The sequence below is a fragment of the Mesoplodon bidens genome, assembly GCF_964165515.1.
Source record: "Mesoplodon bidens genome assembly, chromosome: 4".
Classification (NCBI taxonomy): domain Eukaryota; kingdom Metazoa; phylum Chordata; class Mammalia; order Artiodactyla; family Ziphiidae; genus Mesoplodon; species Mesoplodon bidens.
In genome coordinates this window covers 71,646,280-71,668,659 of record NC_138160.1, presented here as the reverse complement: position 1 = coordinate 71,668,659, position 22,380 = coordinate 71,646,280, and the positions used below count along the sequence as shown (strand labels likewise).

At 33.7% G+C, this 22,380-nt stretch overlaps 1 protein-coding gene across 5 annotated transcripts in view; it reads left to right on the top strand.

Annotated features, from left to right (window-relative positions):
* TMEM161B (transmembrane protein 161B) overlaps nucleotides 1-21,945 on the top strand; it is a 70,357-nt gene extending 48,412 nt beyond the window's left edge. For 2 of the 5 annotated variants that reach the window (XM_081231826.1, XM_081231825.1), the window contains 7 exons: nucleotides 9,889-10,040; nucleotides 10,502-10,562; nucleotides 11,055-11,195; nucleotides 13,907-14,020; nucleotides 17,745-17,919; nucleotides 18,904-19,000; nucleotides 20,174-21,944. In XM_081231826.1, the coding sequence (XP_081087952.1) occupies nucleotides 9,889-10,040; nucleotides 10,502-10,562; nucleotides 11,055-11,195; nucleotides 13,907-14,020; nucleotides 17,745-17,919; nucleotides 18,904-19,000; nucleotides 20,174-20,451 (1,018 nt within the window). In that variant the 3' untranslated portion in view covers nucleotides 20,452-21,944. Of the gene's footprint in view, nucleotides 1-9,888; nucleotides 10,041-10,501; nucleotides 10,563-11,054; nucleotides 11,196-13,906; nucleotides 14,021-17,744; nucleotides 17,920-18,903; nucleotides 19,001-20,173 lie in introns of all 5 variants that reach the window. The other 3 variants (XM_081231827.1, XM_081231823.1, XM_081231824.1) reach the window with 3 other exon arrangements.
* Nucleotides 21,946-22,380: the final 435 nt, after the last annotated feature.

Sequence of the window (22,380 nt, the reverse complement as noted above, 5' to 3'; positions counted from 1 at the left end):
ACTTTTAGAACTAAAAATTAAGCCTGTTCACTATTTCAAAGCTCTTATCTCCAGCTCAAAGATAAATATATTTAAAATACTTCCTACCATGTAAATCTTCCTACCTGCCCTTGATTTTTCTTTTCTGTTGTAATTTTTGTATCTATAAATTTTGGCCTAATTCCAGTTGTGAAATACATTGACATTAAATTAGAACTTTAAAAATGTCAGCCACATGGCAGAAAAAAATATATTCCATCCCTAACATTCTCTTTATTTCAGGGGTTGAGATTTTATAATATAAAGCAAAATAAGCTAGCACCCAAAGTAGGTGGCCCGTTTAGCTAGGACTGAGGGGTTAATTAACAAGGGGGAAAATTATTAAAGAAAAAGAAAATGACTTTGCATCAATGGTTTTGCATTTATAGTTTTGAATATTTACTAATATAATATTCTTTATGAAAGTCTAATGTACAGGATGATCTATGAAAGTAATAATAGCAAGATAAAGGTAAGGAGAAGCATTTACTCAAGTGAAGGTACTTGGCCATTATTTCCATTAAGTCATAAGTAAATAAATGTTATATTTTTACCTAGTAAGTGTTTTTTGTTATACATGTACTGATAGAAGCCTAATTTTGGTATTATAATGTTAGTTACATTATTGAGTTGTATTTGTGTACAAAAGGGTTAAAAATAACTATATCTAATTTACTTGGAAATTGTGGACAATTAGTGAAGAAAGATCAGATCAAAGGAAATAGCTCTTAGAGAAATTTTATTTTGAAAGCCATTTCTATAGTATTTCATGTGTAGTTTATTATTTATTTTTCTATATGAATAACATATTGTTAATAAGCATATTCATGGGATTAGAGAATAAAAGGATGTTTCTTCCTCATTTAGAAACAATCTGTTATATAAGTATTCGAGAAATTTGATAAGTATCTCAACCAGAAACTTTGTTAATCTCTTAGCTAGTACAGAAAGTCTCTATAAGTGATCTCAAAAGAAAGTTACCACAGTTGTTAGTGAGGAACTAAATGTGGTACCATAATGTAGTTATTTCTCCTGTCTCTTTAAAAAAAAAGCCAGATTTATATTCTGATATGTCTAATGCTAACAAAAGTCTGTCTTCTTTTTAGGAGATTTTTGTTTAGTCTACTACCATGTACTACTCTTTGGGTCTGTTATATATTAATTGAATAAAATACACGTTGCTCTAAAAATTTGGTAGGATAAGCAGTTGAGTTTTGAGTTGAAACATAATGAAGCACCTACAAAATAAAATCCGAGAATAGACTTCAGTTGGTTCAGCAAATCTTTGTGTAACTCTTGGCCAGTGTCTTCTTGACCAGGAATGAACTGTTAAGGGTTGTTGCTGGAAAATACTCAGATTTTATTCTTATTTTGTAGGGAATGTATAGCTGTTAGAAAAGCTGCCTATTTACTTCTCTATAAAATAGGTCAAATACTTGTTGTATTCTGTCCTGGGTGTATGTATGTCACATCTTTGCCAGTGAAAGACTTAGACTGTATTGAAATCTTAAGGTTTTTATGATCATAGTGTTTAACAAGCATGGGAAGCTTTTCTAATAGTTGGTTAATGTTAATCATCATTAACATTTTACTATTTTAATTCATAGGACATGGAAATAATCTCAGTGCATATGTGTTTTACACTGTGAATTTGTGTGTAGTTTAGGTTCTGTTAAACACTAGGACATAATGTACTTTTTTCCAGAGTGGGGGTACATTGTAGATCAAGATTTTATTAAAATCTAGATTGAATCTTCCAAAATGTTAACTTTTATTAAATACTATATATACATTGTTTATATAGACAAAAAGTTCTAAAAGTGTTGTATTAAAAACCAAGAGTCCCCTTACCTTCTTGCCACTTCTCCTGGTCCTGTTTTAGCTGTTTATTCTGGCTTTAAAATTTTTTTCATATTTCTACGTATAATGCTTATACTACTGACACTTAATTCATCACTTGTAATAGTTGAGGATTTTTCTTAAGCTGTCATCCTCTGTTTTCTCTTTTTTATGTTCTTAATATAGTTACTTTACAATTTTTGCTGAAATCAGTTCAGTGATTTTTAAAAATTTATTTATTTTATTTATTTATTTTGGCTGCATTGGATCTACGTTGCTGTGTGCGAGCTTTCTCTAGTTGCGGCAAGCGGGGGCTACTCTTCGTTGCGGTGCACAGGCTTCTCATTGCGGTGGCTTCTCTTATTGCGGAGCACGGGCTCTAGGCGCTTGGGCTTCAGTATTTGTGGTGCACAGGTTCTAGAGCGCAGGCTCAGTAGTTGTGGCGCACAGGCTTAGTTGCTCCGTGCCATGTGGGATCTTCCCGGGCCAGGGCTCAAACCCGTGTCCCCTGCATTGGCAGGCAGATTCTTAACCACTGCGCCACCAGGGAAACCCTCTGATTATTATACCTATATAAGTACTGTTCACATATGTGAGCATTATAAGGTATTATATCTTCTTTTGCAGTTTTTTCATTAATTAATAATTTTTTAAAATTTACTTTTCTGTGTGTTTATTATTAATTCCACTAGCTTTTCAATATGGTTATTTCACAGCATCACTTATAATTTGTATTAGTTCCTCTTCTGTCCCACCCCCACCCCCATAGAGATACCCTTCCCAGAGACCTCTGTTTTCTGGCTTTTATCTGGACTGGTTGACCTTTTGGCTTGCTACACAACTGTCATCCTGGGACTTATTTTTGTTGTCATCCTAGGAATTCCCTTTGCCTTTCTCCCAAGTTTAATTTCCCATTTCTAGGAATCAGTGTTTTTCTCTTTCTTGGTTTGTTCAAATGTTTTGGTGGAGCTTTTTTCACATGTGAGGTAACCAGTTTTAGACTTTGCAGTTTTGAAAGTGTCTTAATTCTCTGCTCTCATTTATTTAATTGATATTTTGGTTGAATAGTGAATTCTGGGTTGTCAGTATTTTTCTTTGTAATTTTGCAGACATTGCTCCATTGTCCTCAGTGTCAAAAGTTGCTGTTAAGAAGTACAGTGTCATGATGTTTAATCTTTTGCATATGACTTGTTTTGCTTTATTTTTCTTTTCGGAAGGTTTTTACAGTCTTCTCTTTGTCTGGTTTTTGAAGGTTTATGATCATGTGCCTTGTTGAGAATCTTTTTTCATTCTTTGTGCTGGGCTTTTGGTAGGTTCTTTTAATTTGGAAACTTCAAGTTTGGAAATTATCTTGTACTATGTCTCTGATAGTTTTTTCCCTTCTGTAATCCTCCCATCCCCTGTTCTCTTTCTCCCTCTCACTTTTGTTAGTTGGATATTGTGCCTCCTGGATTGATCATTTCATCACCTTTTCTACTTTCTTATATCTGTGTCACACTACAGTTCAAGGTAGCTTGTATACTTGGCAAGTGAGTTATAGTAGTAAGTGCTACGAGTTCAAAAGGGGAAGGGAATGGTCTGGGCAGAAGAGGTAAATAGTAAGCTTCGTGAAGGATGTGGAGCTTGAGCTGAGCCTTTGATTAGCTAGAGGGAAGGGAAGAGGGTAGTTCAGGTAATAAGTTATGATCCAAGACAGTATAACTGTTACATTTAGGCAATGGTAAATACACTGTTCTGATTTAAGTGGAGGTTTGGGGACTATTGAATGAAAGCTTGAACATATGGGCGTAGCTAGATCATAGTATTACATATCAGAATATTGTTTGTGTGTTTACAATGTGGGTTATGGGAAGGTTTTGTTCCAACATAGCTCAATAAGTAGTTGGTTTTAAGATTTATCTACTCTTCAGTATGAATTCAAGATGTAGGCATTATAACCTGGGTTTGGTTGCATCTAATTTTGTTTTTTTTTCCCTTTAGTGTTGACATATTTTGTAATTTATTTAATAAATCTGTGGTAACAAAATTTGGCAGTAGGTATAATCTTTGAGAAATTTCATTTTGGTCATTTGATATCACTTTTGGCTAAAGGTGTTATTTTGCTTTTTAGTGTAAGTGAAGAAGTTGGAAATTGTATCTTTATAGACTGTAGTATCCATTTGCAGTAAAAATGAAGCAGTGTTTTTCCAACCTGGGCTTGGGGCCCTCAGGCAATGAGAGAGATCATAGCTAAATCTCAAAAGCATTTCATTTGTGGTTTTGGAGTTTTTATGTTTTGTTTTTCAAGCTTTTTCCTTTTTCCCTGTTATCTCCTAATATGTAAGCTCTTCGTTAGAATGCCAAGAAAGAGATGGACCTGTAATGTTTGATAGTAGTAAAATGAACCACTAGCTTTGTTTCTTTTATTTTTAAGTTTCAGAGAAGAGATAGATGAGTAAGGAGCATGGGATTCAGAATATCTTGGAGAGAAAAGTTTGAGCATCTGTATTCTAGAATCTCATCACCACTCTTAAAACAGTGTTTCGTGTTTCATAAAACTGCATCTTGAATGTTGAAAGTTAGATGAAGTTTCTTTTAAGACTTGTAAAATTGTTCTTAACTTGCTGTCTTAGAGAACTTGGTACTCTACTTCATTATAAGAAAAGCTATTTGCACGGGGAAAAGCTCCAGTAGTCCTATTTATTTAAATATCAGATTTTTTCCTTTGTTATTTGCTTTTGTATTGTCTACACTTAACCTGGCTTAACTCTTACTGAAGTGATTAATATCACATTAATCATAAATATAATTAGGTTATGCTTTTTAAATTACATAATTTTAAAAATAATTGTATTATAGACTCTTATAATGCTGTTCTTTCCTATAAGGAGAAGTTCAGAAGATTAACCAGGGAAGTCTTAACTTTGTAGTTTTTCTTTATTAATTGAACTACTAAAAAAAATCATTCGTAATGTAAATGTAAACTACAATGTGTTTATTACTTTGGTTAGTTAGAAAACTCTTCCAAGAGCTTAGTTTATGCAAGATGGTTTAGAGTTATGCTTTGTAACCTTTTTTTTTTTTTTTTTTTTCCTGCCTGCACACACAGCTGACTTCTCTCAGAGGCATCTTTCATTACAAACAATTTATCTTCACCCAGGTTAATGGGATGGGTGTGTCGCTGATGGTGGGGCAGGTCCTGCCTTTATCTCCCCTAGCTGGAGCCTGTTGATTACTGTCAGAGTTCTGACCTGAATACATAGTCTTCCTAATTTTTTTTCCCTGTAAAGTCTTTTCACTTTAAGCAACTGTAGACTACCAGTGTCTTTGATGTGAGAGCATAAATGCAAAAAGTCTGAAATAAATGATATTCTTACAGAAAAGGAGGAGAAAATAGTGGTAGGATATATGCAATGATTAAGTTATAGAAAAGTTTAAAAATTTCACATCACATCTTAAAATGACATGGAAACTAAATGTGCTTTGTTAAACCCCCATCAATCATTTTAATTGAAATTGACATCCTATCAATTTGACAGCCCTACTTAAGCTTAATATAACAAAATCATGCCAGCTTCTGCAGTGATGTAGTATAGTCTTATTGCTTATAAATGATTTAGTAGTTGTTAGCCAAAATAGGAAGAGGATTGACAACTATGTTTAGGGAAAACTTGAACAATAATGTTAGGTGATTTTAGAAAGAATTTTGAAGGAATAAGAGATGGAAATACCACAAAATTCTTCATTACAAAGTAAGAACTGGAGTGTAAATATCACTCTTTAAATTCTTACTATAATTTGCAAAGATTGTTGGTTTTACAGATATATAAGTCTTGAGGATTTATTTCCCTTGTTATAAAATAATTTAGCTTCCCTTTTCCCCTGATGTTCAATATCATAGAAAAACTGACATCTATTATTATGTGGATTAGCTCTTTTTTTTTTTTTTTTTTGCGGTATGTGGGCCTCTCACTGTTGTGGCCTCTCCCGTTGCGGAGCACAGGCTCCGGACGCACAGGCCCAGCGGCCATGGCTCACGGGCCCAGCCGCTCCGCGGCATGTGGGATCTTCCCGGACTGGGGCACGAACCCGTGTCCCCTGCATCGGCAGGCGGACTCTCAACCACTGCGCCACCAGGGAAGCCCCTGGATTAGCTCTTTTACTTCAGTAGAGTTTCAGATATCTGTGTATTGCAGTACTCTAAATAACCAGAGCACTGCAGAGTTAAATTGAGCAAGATAACCTTGTGTCAGGGTGCTGAATATTTGGTGGAGGAAATAATGTAAACCAGCGGCATTTCCATGTTTATTAGTTTTAATTTTACATTAGAGCAGTAATTTGTTAATAAGAACCTACTGTATAGCACAGGGAACTCTATTCAGTACTCTGTAATGACCTATATGGGAACAGAATCTAAAAAAGAGTGGATATATGTATATGTATAACTGACTCACTTTGCTGTACAGCAGAAAGTCACACAACATTGTAAATCAACTATACTCCAATAAAAAAATTAATTAAGGGGCTTCCCTGGTGGCGCAGTGGTTGGGAGTCTGCCTGCCGATGCAGGGGACATGGGTTCGTGCCCCGGTCCGGGAGGATCCCACGTGCCACGGAGCGGCTGGGCCCGTGAGCCATGGCTGCTGAGCCTGCGCGTCCAGAGCCTGTGCTCCGCAACGGGAGAGGCCACAGCAGTGAGAGGCCCGCGTACTGCAAAAAAAAAAAAAAAAAAAAAAAAATTAAAAAAGAAGTAATTTGTTCAAATACTTGACCATTATATATATATATATATATATATATATATATATATATATATATATACACATATATATATATATATATAATATACGTAACCTGAGTTATGGTGAATATAAGAAGACATTCATTTTTATTTTTTTAACTATATGGATTTTTTAAAAATTTACTTTTGGCTGTGTTGGGTCTTCATTGCTGTGCGTGGGCTTTCTTTGGTTGCAGCGAGCGGGGGCTACTATTTGTTGTGGTGCGCAGGCTTCTCACTGCGGTGGCTTCTCTTGTTGCGGAACACGGGCTCTAGGCTCGTGGGCTCAGCGGTTGTGGCTTGTGGGCTCTAGAGAACAGGCTCAGTAGTTGTGGTGCATGGGCTTAGTTGCTCCATGGCATGTGGGATCTTCCCAGGCCAGGGCTCGAACCCGTGTCCCCTGCATTGGCAGGCAGATTCTTAACTACTGTGTCACCAGGGAAGCCCCAACTATATGGATTTTTAATTTCCAAATCTCTTTGAAAAGATAGTTCTCTCTAAACATAATAACAAAGGTATTAATTTTTAAAAATTTTTCACTGGAGTATAGTTGATTTAAGAAGACATTTAGAATGAAAGTAACATACCTGGTAAATGTCTTCATAAGGTGTATGCCTAAGTTCTATAGTATTTCTGGTTATATGGATCCTAAAGCATGTATTTGTTATAGCAAATATGAAAACATGCAGAGGTCCTTTTAATCAGAAAGTTAATAGGGTATCATCTAGCTTTTCATGATCTGTTTTTGTTTGTCTTAAAAGGAAATCAGTTACTTAATTTACAGAATGTAGCATTATAAGTAATATTATAGTAGTCTGTAAAGAAATATATTAAGAAGTTGAAATAAATTCCTAGTACAGCAATTTTTAGATTGTACCTGCACCTTGCATGTAGATTGTATTCTGAAATGCTTGGAAATAAAATAATCTTCTTTTTAGAGAAATAATGCTATAAATGGCATTTCCTTTCAGATTAGCCCATGAAAGTTCATTTGATCTATAATTAGCACACAAGGCCACATTTTTTTCCAAAGAAAATAATTCTATTGCTAGTAAGTAATTAGGAAAATAAATTTTAGCAAATATTTATCTTGAATCATGGAAGTTGAGAAAGAGCAGAGAGTTTTGTGTGAAAGGGAGATTAGCTAGAGTGGGATTAACTGAGGTGAGAACAGTGAAAGTCAGGAAGGGGGATGATACTCACTGAAAAATGAGGTGCTTGACTAAAGGAGGTTAATAAAGACACTTCCCTTCACACACTTCTGAGGGCCTCGTTGCCCCAGGAATAGGTGGATAAAAATGAGCTATTCTTATACTTCATTTTTTTTTGACATGTAAAAGAGGGAACTATCTTCTAAATAAGCCTTAAGAAAACAAAGCCTAAGCCTTTATAAAACTTAGAACATCCTTTAAATTTATAATCCTGAGTGGTAAATAATTTGTATTTTGGTTATTACCACTGATAAAAACAGATCTTAGATTAAAACTTTTTCTGTATTATTTTTTTACTTTGAGTATATTATCCCAGAGAAAGAATTGTTTTTATCTCATTCTTCAAAAGGTCTATTTACCGTTAAAGCATAGAGTTAATAGTTTCAGCTTACCTAAACTACCATGTAAAACATTATTTCTATGGCAAAATTTGTTCACTGATTGTTTGAGTACCTACTATGTGCCAGGCACTTCTTTTGGTCCTCTAACTAAGCAGTGCTCAAGAGACAAGAATCCTTGATACGGAGTTTACATTCTAGTAGAGATTTATTTCAAGTTGCATTTGAAACATGCAAGAAAGTCATCTGTCTTTATTACCTTCATGTTGGCTTACTTAGGGTAGGTGCCCGTAAGCTTTAGAGCAGCTGGGACTCTACATTTATATCCAGTATCCTAGGTAGGATCTTAATAGAGACTGGGTAATAACTATATTAGCATATTTTAAATAGGCAGCAAAGGACATCTTCCTTTTAAAGAGCAAGGACGAGCGTCCTTATCCTTGCCCATCCATTCCTTAATACGAATACTTCTGATTGTGAGGATGTTTGAATGAACTATTTACTTCCGTCAAGGCAGCTCTATTTTTAAAATGATTTTATGTGTTGCTGCTAACTACCACATAGCTTAGGTGCTGTATACAGTATCTTAGAGGCAGTATACTAAGTTGTTAGCTGAACATACTCTGGATCCAGACTGCCTAGATTTAAATCCCAACTGCCTCTGATCTAGCTGTGTGATCTTGAGCAAGCTATTTAACCTATCTGTGCCATAGTTTTTTAAAATCTGGAAAAGTAATGATAATGGTTGGCTAACGTAAGGATGAAATTAGTTAATTGGTAATGCTTAGCACTTGGCAAGTACTAAATGACAGCTGCTATTATTTCCTATGCTTGACATATAATTAATGTAAAAGTTGCTTTTCTAGATTTTTTTGGCCAAGCACCTTATTTTGTTTGGTGGGTTTATGCTTTCAAGGAGAACAATTTGGTATAATGGAAATCTGGATTCTAGCTATGGATCATCCACTGATTTGCTCTTGATTTGATTAATTACTAAGGGGGGGAGGGCTCAGGTAAAATAGTCTCTTTAGTATTTTCATATAAAATTTAAATATTTAAAAATAGGTGAGCATGTTGAGCCTTCGGTTGTTTTTGAGTACTCAACAGGAACTTGTTTAAAGTATTTTGTTTTATCTTACTGTGAAATGCTTATCTCAAATGCTTATTTAGTTTTTGTGCCACAGCTTACACATTGGCTATTAGTAATTCTCAAATTTTGAATTAGTGGATGATATAGAGATGATTCCTATGATGTGTGTTTAATTCTAAATATAAACTACTTGACAAATATGCCCAATAAAAGGTAGTTCCCTAAGATAACTGGTACCTTGGCTTTTCTGAGAACTATTTCATAATAGTTTCACTGAGAACCTGTTTCATAAAATTATTGTAATAACCTCCTAGTAAATTTGAGTTAGATAAAGTAGAAATACATTCTTTCCCTAATTACAGCTTAGTATGTGTATGTACACTTGTTATTAATTTAAAAATGTTATAAACTTCACTTAGATTTGCTTTGTTTTTATGTCCTATTTTCTGGAAGACTATTCAGATTTTCATTAGTTTTTCACTTACTTCCAGACGGCACTTTGTAGATAAGCATGTTGTAGCATCAAAATGAATGTTGTAGTCAAATTTTATTGGAGTTCAGGCCCTGTAAAGATGGTTGTGTTTAACTTCCACAAAGTTATTTGTGGTTTTTCCTGAACTTTTCCTTCTGCAGCAAAGTTCTATTTTCATTAACTACACACTATTTTAAAGTAGAAGATGGTGGTGAAAGATCAGTCTGTGTTACCTTTGGATTTTTTTTCTTTGTGAAAGCAATGGCAGTCTTGATTGTAACCGAAAACTATCTGGAATTTGGACTCGAAACAGGTAATAATTTCATATCTGTTAAGTTCTTAAAATTAGGTTTGAGGCGTATGTTCTGTAATGTTCTAAATGATTAATCTTTATTATTCTTAAGATCTTCTTTTTTTTGTTTCTTTTTTAGCTAAGCTTTTGCTACTTTTTTCCAAAAATGCTGTTCCCACCCCATTTTTTCCTTAAAGTTAAATTTTAAGTTTCACCAATGCTAAAGTTGACTCACATAGATAAAGATGCAAATTTTAATGCAAATTTTATGCATACTCATGGAATGTACAAATATCAAAGGGATGTTTTCAAAGACTATTTCTCCTAATAACTAAATTTTACTGCATTATGACATACTAATTAGCACATGAAAGAGCTATGCTCATCACTTCAAAATTTAAGATGTTCTGTTTTCTAGCACTTTATTTCCAAAGATTCTGTATTTTACCCCTATGATAAGAGTAAATTTTTTCCCCCTACAGGGTTTACAAATTTTTCAGACAGTGCGATGCAGTTTCTCGAAAAGCAAGGTTTAGAATCTCAGTAAGTTTTTTAAAATTATTATTCGGATTTAATTTTTTCCATTTTTGGTAAAATAGCATTTACTATAAGTGGTTCTTTGTTTTTAATCAGTGAAAAGAGTTCTTTTTTAAGTAGGACTGTCTCTTTTTTACCAATATTCTTACTCATGTTTTTTACATTTGTATAAAGTATCTTTTATAGAATTCTCATTTGAATTTGCTCTTATTTAACTTAATTCCTCTTCTACTAGAGATTAAATGAAATTTATGAATCACGTTATTTTCTATGTTGAACATGTAGGTTGGATTGTTAAAACTGTGGCTTAAGAGATGTCTGATTTACTTTATACTTCATCAGAATCCTTTATGGATGATTGAATAAGAGCAGTCTTTTTGTAGGAGTTTACTTTGTATTACTGTTATTATTGTGGTTTGTAAAGTGATTAGAAGAATGGAAATTTCTAGAAAGTTAACTTCAAAAGTTTATCAGCTTTTTAAAAAATTTTATTTTTAGGGGACCTGTTTCAAAACTTACTTTCAAATTTTTCCTGGCTATTTTCTGTTCACTCATTGGGGCTTTTTTGACATTTCCTGGATTACGGCTGGCTCAAATGCATCTGGATGCCCTGAATTTGGCAACAGAAAAAATTACACAGTAAGCGGAAAATGTACATAAGCACATGCAGATAAATATATGTTTTTCATCTTAATGAAGGTATATTATTGTAATGAAATCATAAATTATTGTATTGAAAATTAATAATCATTTGATGTCACTCTTCTTCCTCTTTCTACTATAAGAAGCTTCTTTCATTCACTTCTAAATTTTAAGTCCTATGTAAAAAAAACCCCACTAAATTATTAAATTTCTCTTTTATCTGTTAAAATGGAAATATCAATATTTATGTTAGTTCTTTTGAACTCAGAGATGAATGTTTATGATATTGGAATCTCTGCCACTGGTCTAAGGATCTATGGAAATTTCTTTAAATCAGAATTTTTAAGTTAAAAATACTTATTTAAATTTCATATAAATTTTATTTAAATAATGTAATATTTTTTATTTAAAGTATTTTATTCAAAAATGTTTTGAAAGTAAGTCTGTATACATAAGAAATGTTTGTTTTCCTTATATTATTGATCTGTTTGCAAGATTATTTTAGTTCGGGATTGCTAATACCGTACAGTGTTAAATATCATAGATTACTATTTTAGTTTTCAAATGGAGAAATCGTATTTGAATCTCTGCATATTGTTCAGAGCCCATTTACTATATTATTTGTGGTTGTCACAGATGTTTTGTTGTTGGTGTGGACACCTTGGCAGAGTGACAGATTTTTATCTTCATTTCATATCCAGATCCAAATTTCCAAGTCCTCTTTTTGTTTTGCAGTAGAAGCCTAAGTTGAGAATATTCCATTTTGATATATGTATTTATAGTCATTAAGTTTCTCTGAGTAATCATATTTCCTAACATTTCTGCTCTTTAAAAGCCTATATTTAATGATGCTGATTCTCTAGTCTTTTCACATTCTTATCTCTTACCTGTGTCATTTTCCTTTATTTTAATTTTGGAAGTTTTTTTGTGTTTTTCCTTACCTCCATTTTTCTGTATTTGCTTTGTGTGTGTATTTACTTATTCTCACCTCCCAGTACACACTCCTTCATCCCTCTTTTTTCCTCTCCTTTTACTCAGCATGCTGTTGGCTACATCCTGCCTTTCTCCCACCATCCGTCTCTCTAATGGCTCCTTTTAAAACAAAACCTGATTCCCCCCCTCCTCTCTACACACACACTTCAGTCCACTAACCCCAGTGTTATGATTTAAATAAGCTGAAAGAGTGGGTGGAGGGGAGCCCTTCACCAGCTACTGAAACCGCTGTGGGCTGCTCCTTGATACTAGAGTGTTCCCTAGCAACACTGCATACCTAATACTGCTTCTTTCTTCCCCTGCACCCGATGGTTTACCCAGGCTGTGGGATGAAAGAATCACTTTATAAAAACATTTAAAGCATTTAGTGGTGGTTTGGGGTTGGGGATGGGGGCACATTTTAGTTTCCTTCTCAGTAAAATGTGGCTTCTTAAGATTTTTCCCTTTGGGAATTTCGAGTTTTATTTTCAGTGTATTGCAAACTCCCCAACCCCCCGCCCCCCCGCCCCCCCCCCCACACACTGTTGTAGCACTCTGCCCGGATACAGGGTGTGTGAAGCTAGTTTTGTTACGAGAGCAGCATGACTGGCACAAAGAGCAGCATTCTCCTTACCCCCATGGCCAGGCAGTAGTACTTGTTTTAGTGCCAGAGCTTAGAACCAGAGTTCCACCTCTCCCTGTCAGGTGTTCTTGGTTTCCTGATCTGGCCATTTGCTCACATATATCACTATCACTTGCACTGTAGTGGTATTTTAAGTGTGTGTGTGTGTGTGTGTGTGTGTGTGTGTATTTTAAACCCTCCAGTTTAGCTCCCCCAGCATGGTTGGTAATAAAAGCAGTACATGGTAATAAAATAATCTGAAGAATTTTGTCTTTCTGAAATAAGGACAGTCTTTACCAGTCATCTATCTCTGTAGGATACAAACTTGGGACAACAATTAACAATGACATTACATCTCACACCTGAAACCTTTTGCTGTATTGGGTATTTTGCCTTGTAGGAGTAATATAAATTTCCTTGGTTTTTATAGGTTAGGGAAATTAATTTCAGGTATGTTCATAATGCTTCAAGAAGAAATAAAAATGTGAGTCATTTATGATTTTAACAATGTAATTAAAACATTATACATGTTCATTACATATTGAAAGTTTCCTCACTTATAAGTAAGTTGCTGCAGTAGCTTCCGTCTGCCATGTGCCTTCTAGTATTATGGACCTTGCTAATCACTGTATCTTACTTGTAAATAATGAGAAGGCACTTTGTTTTAGCTGGACTGAAAAGTATCAAAAGATGACTCCTATACTGAAAATCCATTGGATTCATTGATTGTGCAAAGTTAGAGAATCATTTAATTATCAGTGTATTAAATCAGGGATACAGTAGGAGATTGTTAAAGAACACTAGAATAGGAGTGAACAGATTTAGATTTTAGTGCTAGATCTCCTTCTAACCTGTAATATTGCCATGAGCAAGTCATTTAACTTTCCTCAAGCTGAATGTTCTCATCTGAGCAATTAAAATAATGAGGTATTTTTGCAAGGGCTCAAATCAGTGTTAAGTAGTAGTGATAAATATAAAATAATGGTGACAATAGTACCTTAATATAGAGTACTGAATATAAGTTCCTACCTTCATTTTTTAAGTCCCAAGGTTCTGTAGTTTATTAGTGTATTTTGTTTCTGGATTTTTATGTTTATTTCTTACATACTTTCAGAACATTACTTCATATCAACTTCTTGGCACCTTTATTTATGGTTCTGCTCTGGGTAAAACCAATCACCAAAGACTACATTATGAACCCACCATTGGGTAAAGAAAGTGTCCCTTTGTAAGTATGGGTATTTGGGGGCTAATTTTTATTTCATTATATAATCAAAACTTTTCTAAAATGTTATTTACTGTGTTCACATTTTTTAATGATAACATTAGGACACTGTATTTTTAAAACATTAATAGAAATGTTTAAAAATATATTATAAAATAGAAGCTATAGGTCATCATTTTACCTTTTTGTGATCTTCATTAATGGTTTTGGGTGATTATTACTCTGCACTAATATTATCTTATACAGTTGTAAGTTTTTCTGCTTTTTTAAAGACACTACATTTCTCTTATTTTTTTCTTAATTGTGAAAATTATGGAGGAAAAAATGAGTAGTATAAATGGAAAATCATATGTTTAGCCCCTTAAGAGTTGTTAACATTTTCCATATTTGCTTCACTGTTTTTTGTTTTGTTTTTTGATGAAGTAGTTTTTCAAGTAAATTAGAGGCATAACATTTTTATCCCTAAGAACTTCAGTATGCATCTCTAAAAAATAAGGATATTTTTTTTCTACATGACAATATTGTCATCATAGCTATCAAAATTAAAAATAAAACCTTAACGTTGTTATCTAATGTTAGGTCGTATTTCCCCAATTAGACAACTGTATTTTAACAGAAGAAGGTAACATAGAAACAGTTTATTAAAAGGCATTAATAACTATACTTGATATGTTAACTCATTAGCCTTATGGAACTATATTAGAGTAATAAAAAGATTCAGGCAGAGCTGGTTCAAACCCCAGTTCTGATCCTCACTAAAACTGTCACTTGAGGGAGATTATTTTACTTCACTGAACCTCTGTTTCCCCGTCTGGAAAATGAAGATAATAGTATCCACCTCACAAGGTTATCATTGGAATTAAATGAAAGAACACATGTAATGCAACCAGCTGGAAGTAAGTGCTTAATAAATGTTCCTTTCACTGCTTTGCCTCATCAAAATTAAAATAGAAAATCTTGACTAGTCAATGATTCCACAGTATGCATTTTATATTATGTATTTCTTTTAGATCCTGGTACAAATTTGTCTTGAAGTGTAGAATCGGTGATGACCATGATTTTTTTTTAAATACCTAATCTTATTGAACTAAGAAAGTATACATTGAAGTCATAACATTTTTTCCCACACACAAGTAAGCTTTAATGGTAATTTTAACTTGACAGGTTCACTGAGTATTTAAAAGTAATCCTAAGGATCGTAGGGTTCCAGACCAAATCTCAGATAAACTTTTAACCCACATCTTTGATGCTGAAAGCATTCCTAGTCCTTCGTTGAAGTTTGGTCATGGAAGTTGGATTTTATACTTCTGTAATTATGTTTTCTGATTTTATATTTGCCTTAGTTTAATTAAGAAAACAAGGAAACTAGCATTTGTGACATACACCAGTTATTATGCTGGGTATTGATATTTTACATATTTTATCTCATTCATTCTTATAGTAATTCTCTATTTATGATTGCTGTTCTCATTCCATTTTATAGATGAAATAACAGACTCAGAGGTTAAATAATTTGGCTAAGGTTATTCAGCCAGATCTGGTGTATGTAAAGCATTTAGTAGTTATACCAACATTCATTTCCCCACTTGTAGCCTACAAAACTATGTACAGATTAGTAGTGAATACTATGCTTAAAGGAAGTAGGAAGAAGGAATTTTCCCCTTGGTATATTAAATTACAGGAAAAATTTTGTTGCATATGAAGACCTAGATTCCTCTTCCTATAGCTTTATTTCCTTTGTCCCATTCCCTTTCCTGACCTTCATAAATGAAACAGAATTACAGTCATATCTCTGCTCCATTTTATTATTTTTTTATTTGTCAGATCATTACATTAAGTGATTAGACAGGTGATTTTTAATTTTTGTTTAAACTCCAAAGTCCATGTTGTAGATTGAGAAAAAATGGCTGCCCATCAATACACAGGTTCTTCGTCTGTCACGTGGATTAAATGGTTTGTCGAAGGCCTTTATTTGTAGTCAGAAGCAAAAATGGATAGAATGCAGTTTCAATCTGGAAATGTATTTAAACTCATCCAACCATGTGTTCTGCTTGGGCATCAAAAAAATAAAATGTGAGCAAGCAGAGTCCATATGTGTGTAACCTTGTGAGAAGAAAACCAGAAGAGAACATATATGGTGAACCCTAGAATGGCTTCAGGAATTTGGAGAAGTTTCTTCTGCCTGTTCTTTACCTGTATATTTTGTCCCAGCTCAGACTCTTTCTTGAGATACCCCATCATATCAACTTACCAAATCCTTATGAAGTTGGTTAAATAATCTGAGTTAGCGGCACTATTTAATTAGGGATTGTTATCTAAATCCTGAACTCCTCATAAACAGAGCAGATATGTTTTGATTCACTGCCTTATACCATTCGCTTCATTTCTGTTACGTGTCTCCCTCAAAGCATGCGTAATAGCTGTCTTCAGAATACTGCCAGTCAAGCCTCCTGGTTGCACCACACCAGGGAGCACGATATTGTCTGTAAGCCCCTGGAAAGGTTCAAGGCTGTGTATGGTCTTGACTTTTGTGTACTGTCAGTCTCACATGACTGATACCTTAATCTCATTGTTCATTACAGTGTAAATGTATTGATAAAAAGTTACGCCTTTATGATTCCTAACCAACAGTACATCTCTATTGGAGCTTTATATCCATGTTCACTCATGACCTTATGAAAAGGAAACCAAAAGAGAACATACATAATAAAGCCTTTGTTCCATCCCTACTTTCCCTCCACTTCATAAATAGTTCAAACCAAACTGTACACTTCCACATCTTCTCTGCCTTTTCTGTTTCCTGTACTGTTCTTCAACTCTATTTCCACAGGCAACTTCCATATTGTAGTTTTAGTCCCTTTCCTAGGTGCTTACACTGGACAGAAGGAAGGGGTGATAATGGAGCCTATTTTGGAGCAAAGTGTTGTAAGGTTTTTTATCTTTTCCCACTTGGTGTTCTTTATAGCCATCCATACTACCCTCATGGTCTTAAGAATTTGGGGGAGACCCCTATAAATTCCAGATCCTGTCTGGCAGATCACTCCACACATTTCAACAGTCACATATTAAGCGCCTGATGTGTGCTAGAGCTTTGAATAGAGTCAGGCATGGGGTAGGCATTATTTTCAAATTACAATGTTATCTTTTATCAAAGCAGAAACCGTGGACCCCAAAAGGACATCAGAATTTACCTCTTCTTTCTAAAGTCCTTTAGGGAACATCTGATTTTGTCAGTATATCAGAATTCTTGATCCCAATCAGGAATTCAGCAGAGTGAAAGATCCTACTCAGGTATTTATATAATCAAACAAAACTGTAGCCAGAAATAGATGGGTTGATAACTTGATAGTCCCACAGGCAAGCTCCTCTGGTTTCCTTCCTTCTTTCTCATAGTCTCCAGTTTAAGAGCACCCAACTTCCCTTTTCGTTTTATAGCTGTTTTTCCCTCCATGGAGGAGGGTAGATAGAGAAAAGAATCTCCAAGTGTTGCTCTACTTTTTTCTGCTAGATTTATCTCGTACTGTTTTATTTCATGATACATTTATCTGTTAAGCAAGTGAAAGTATCATGTAGGTAAGTCTGTGGTAGAGTGGGATACTTTTTATATCTCCATCTGTAGCTAAGCCTAGATTTCCCTATATCTTAAATGATGAACATTAACACATATAACTAGCATGCTAGCATATTTTGGTCTTTGAGAGCACCATATCAACTTTTTGATCTGTAGAATGACAGAAGCTACATTCGATACTCTGCGACTCTGGTTAATAATCCTGCTGTGTGCTTTGCGGTTGGCCATGATGCGTAGTCACCTGCAAGCTTACTTAAACTTAGCCCAGAAATGTGTGGATCAGATGAAGAAAGAAGCAGGGCGAATAAGCACGGTTGAGCTTCAGAAAATGGTAAGTTTTATACTGCAGTCAAAATGAAACATAGCAAATACTGAGTTGTAAATGACTATAAATAGATGGGAAAATCTTAAACTGACATGTCAGAGACTTTGATCTGATTTTGGTGCTAGGTGAAGAAAGGGTCTCAATTCCCCTTCTTGCCTTAAGTACATTAAGTATCATACAGTTCAGGTTGCAAAGCTGTGGTATATCTACTTTTGGTAAATGGGACTCCCCTAATTGATTTGAAAGACATCACAATTTACTGTATAGCCTTTACGACTTAAAGAGTAGGAAATACTAGTTTTAGTGACTAAATGTATTCCTTTTAACATTATTCCAAGTACTTGAACATGAAACATAAAATTTAACTTAATGGGGATTCCAGAGAAGGAAGGTGCTAAGAATCCATCCACCATTATAATGGACTGGACCTATAACCTGATCGTGTCTTTTTGAAGAAATGTGGTGTTGGGTCCTCTGTTTTTTACTCTCAAAATTTCATTGTAAGAAGTGTCTATCAAGATTCAAACAACTTTTTTATGTTTTACCTTTCATGTATTTTCATACTTTGTAGTTTTACCTCAGTCAAATATAAATGGGAATTAATGTTTTTATTTATGCTCATATATGACTTATTGTTATTTAGTTTGATATTTCTGTCTTTAGAGATTTTAGCATTTTGTTTTATATGTGAAATAGTAAGTGAATATAAGCAATTTGAATTTTAGTGGTTTTCTCCAATTTGTATTAATCACTTAAGAAATATTTTTAAGGAATTTAATATTTTCACATTTTAAAGAACCTTCGAACTGAGCCTTTCTGAAGTCAGTCTGGTGGCATTTATAATGAAGTACAAATATATTACCATTTAGCTTTCTTCCCATGAAAGGATTATTCATCTGTTAAGCAATTCAGTTTGACAATTATATGAAAGTTTAATTCATTCATAACATGTCAACCGTGTTAGAAACTTAAGAATGTTGTTGGTTGCAGGTCGCTCGAGTCTTTTATTACCTTTGTGTCATTGCACTGCAGTATGTGGCTCCTCTGGTCATGCTGCTTCACACAACCCTGCTTTTGAAAACTCTAGGTAGGCATACCCTGACAACTGGGAAACATGTTGCTTTACTTTCTACCTATAGTTAATAATGCTTTTTGTTACCTACAAAGAAATAATCCTCTTAAAATTGTTTTTCTCTTTAAAAGTTTTAAGAGGAAACATACGAAACTTTAAGCTGTGGAAGTTGATTCATTGATTTATCATCTTGATTTTGAAAATTCAGGCCCATATCATTTTATAATGTTAAAAGACTTGTTTGCTAAAGGTTAATTCTGAGTAACTGGAGTGATCACTTTTCGTTTTAATATTTTGTGTTGTAAGAGAGTGATTTAAAATTTTGTTAGTGCATAACATTTAAATTATTACAAGGTACTTGTAAACTTATGAATTACAGAACTCTTTGGTGAGTTCTGCTTCAGATAACTTACGTTGATAGAGTAAAGATTTCTCAGTGGCAGAACAAAGTGTTTCTGTAAGTCTGTTCACTAAGCAATCCAGCCCATCTGTGGTGTTACTCAAGAATCTATTGTTGTATTGATCATTTCTTTGCTTAGGTCAGGCAGTCTGCCAGTGTTGGGATTTTAGAAGCCAAAGGAACTAAGAGCATTATTGGGTGGGCTTATAGATGCTTTAGAGCTGTGATGGATGTAAATGTCCTTCAGGAATCTATGGAACATAAAAGAGTAGCTCAGTTGTAAATTATGTGACTCATATTCTATCCAAAATAGGAAAGTATATGATAAAAATATTTCTGGAAGCTATTAATAATCTCTCACATTGACATCAGAGAGAGTTTCTGAGAAAGAATTTATTCTGATATTCTAGAGGTAGAAAAGATTCTAAGAAGTTATAGAGTCTGTCCCTGTCACCCCATTAGAGGTAGTTGATTCATGGATTATACAAGAAAAAAAATGTTTTTGTTATTTTACCAGATTTTAGTGCAGTTAATTAAAAGTAAATTAGATTTTAGCTTTTATGTGCCCCTCTACTGATAAGTTTAGATTATAGTCTGGTCAAGTTAAGTAAATTTTCCCCAGGTGTGTAGAAAGATTATTATTTTACTTTATTTTCAACATTGAATAATTTGTTGTGCCACTAAACTTTTTGTTCTTAATTTCAAATATAAGTTAAAGAATTTATTTTTTCTAAATAAGGAGCTTTGGAATTACTTTTCACGTTTTATTTGCGTCTTGAATTTTCTAGGTAATCATTCCTGGGGGATTTATCCAGAATCTATCTCTACCTTGCCAGTGGATAATAGTCCGCCCTCCAATTCTGTTTACTCTGAATTACCATCTGCTGATGGGAAGATGAAGGTAACTGTTACACAAATAACAGTGGCACTGAGCAGCTTAAAAAACATTTTCACTCCTCTGCTTTTTCGAGGACTTCTGTCTTTTCTGACCTGGTGGATTGCTGCTTGTCTCTTTTCTACAAGCCTTTTTGGGCTTTTCTATCACCAGTATCTCACTGTGGCGTGAATCTCAGTTAACAAAAAAGGATATCGAAGTCACACTCTGAATTCAGATACTCGTACCCTTGAAGGTCTGACAAAAACCAGAAGAAAGCAAATACAAAGGAAGGAAAACCATATCAGAATATCTTGTTTTAAATACTTCCTCTGTATTCTCAGGGTGGATTAATGGTATTAATATTTAAAATTATAGAATAGATTGTTAACTGCTATACTGTGGCATTGGAATTTTAACTCCTTGTATTAATGGATGTGAGAGAGCTATCTACAAGTGTAATACTTCTGATGACCTTGGTTTACAGAAACCTCCATCAGCCTTTGAAACTTCTCATATGACTCCAGTTATTGATTGGTTGCTCTTAATGGTATTAAGGTACTGTTAATATTCATAATGGCTGCCTATAGAACAATCTTCAAACTGAGCCATGCTTTAGAGGAGGGAAAGGAGCTAAAGTCACTTCTGTTGGTACTATGCGAGTCACTCTTCAAACAGCAACAACAGCAAAATCCAACAGAAAGGAATAGCTACTGTATATTACAGTAAAGAAAGCTGCATAGTAATTTTAAATTTAATGGAGTTGTACATGCTTAATATCTACAAGTACTGCTGCTTGAGAGTAGCAAGAATATTGTTTTAAAATGCATTCTAGCCAACTTGAGGGATCTTTTAAAATAATTGGCTACATGAACATTTGCAGTCTTGCTATTAGGTTTGGACTGCCCATATTTTATTTTATTCTATGATCCTAAATATAGTTCTTTTTAATAGTCTAAAGATATTTATCAATATTGATCAAACTTTTAAAAAATTACTTTGTAATCCTGCTGACTACCTGTATGTATTGTACATATATATTATATATTAAATATATAATATATTGAGATTATAAAAGATGAAAATATTGGGTTCTTATAATATTTTAAGTTGCTGAATGTATTTTAAAATGTGACTGAATGAGATGTATTTGTATCTAGAAATTTTCTTTCTTTCTGGAACAAGATTAAAATACATTTTGAAAATTCATCTGAGCAAGAGATTTATTTGTATTGCCTATGTGTGAGAGTACTTCCGATTTTATAAATACTTAGGTGGTTCCTGGCAAATTAAAATTCTTTTTCTGTCATTTAAAAATAATTAGAACCTTTTGACAGATTTACCAGTATTATTTAAACCTATGTTAAATAGGACTCGTTTTAATTTGTAGTGTTTGTATTTTATTTTTTATTTATTTTATTTGTAGTGTTTTTACTTTATAGGGCAGAAATTGAAGTAATTCGAATGAAAAATTCAAATGAAATGGGGAAAAAGAGTAAATTTTTGGGGATGCTTTTTTCTATAGGGAATGAATATAAGAGATAAACAGTTTTGTTTTGTTGAGTTTTTTTCCAAATGAATAGAATTTACTGGTAAATATTCTTTCATATAACTGTCTTGAGAGGCTATGTATTATGTTTCAGTGCTATTGTCACTATTGAAAACAATTTTGAAACTCTTCTTTTGGAATTACTTTGAAGGCTTGTGGTTCATATTCATTTAAATAATCTCAGTACAGCAAGTTCCTGTCTTTTGGTGTAGGTTAAATATTTTGAAAATAAATGATATTTTAAATAAGACTGAGTGATAAAGTAAATGCTTAAGTTGGATAAAACTCTTTGGTTGAAATGAATTGTGAATATAGTCTAATGATAGTTCATGTGTATTTCCAAAAGCAGCATTCCAAATATATCTTGAGATATCAGCATCACTAAAATAAGTATCTTATTAACAAGATTATATGAAGTATGACATTTATTTTGTTTATGAAAGTTCTTACATGTTGGAGTTGCAAAAAATCTCACCTGGTATTTATAACCATTCTTATTAAAAAGCTATACTGTGAAAGTTATAATTAAAGTTATTATTTTGCTTTTCAAGGATCGTATAGTGGAGTAATAT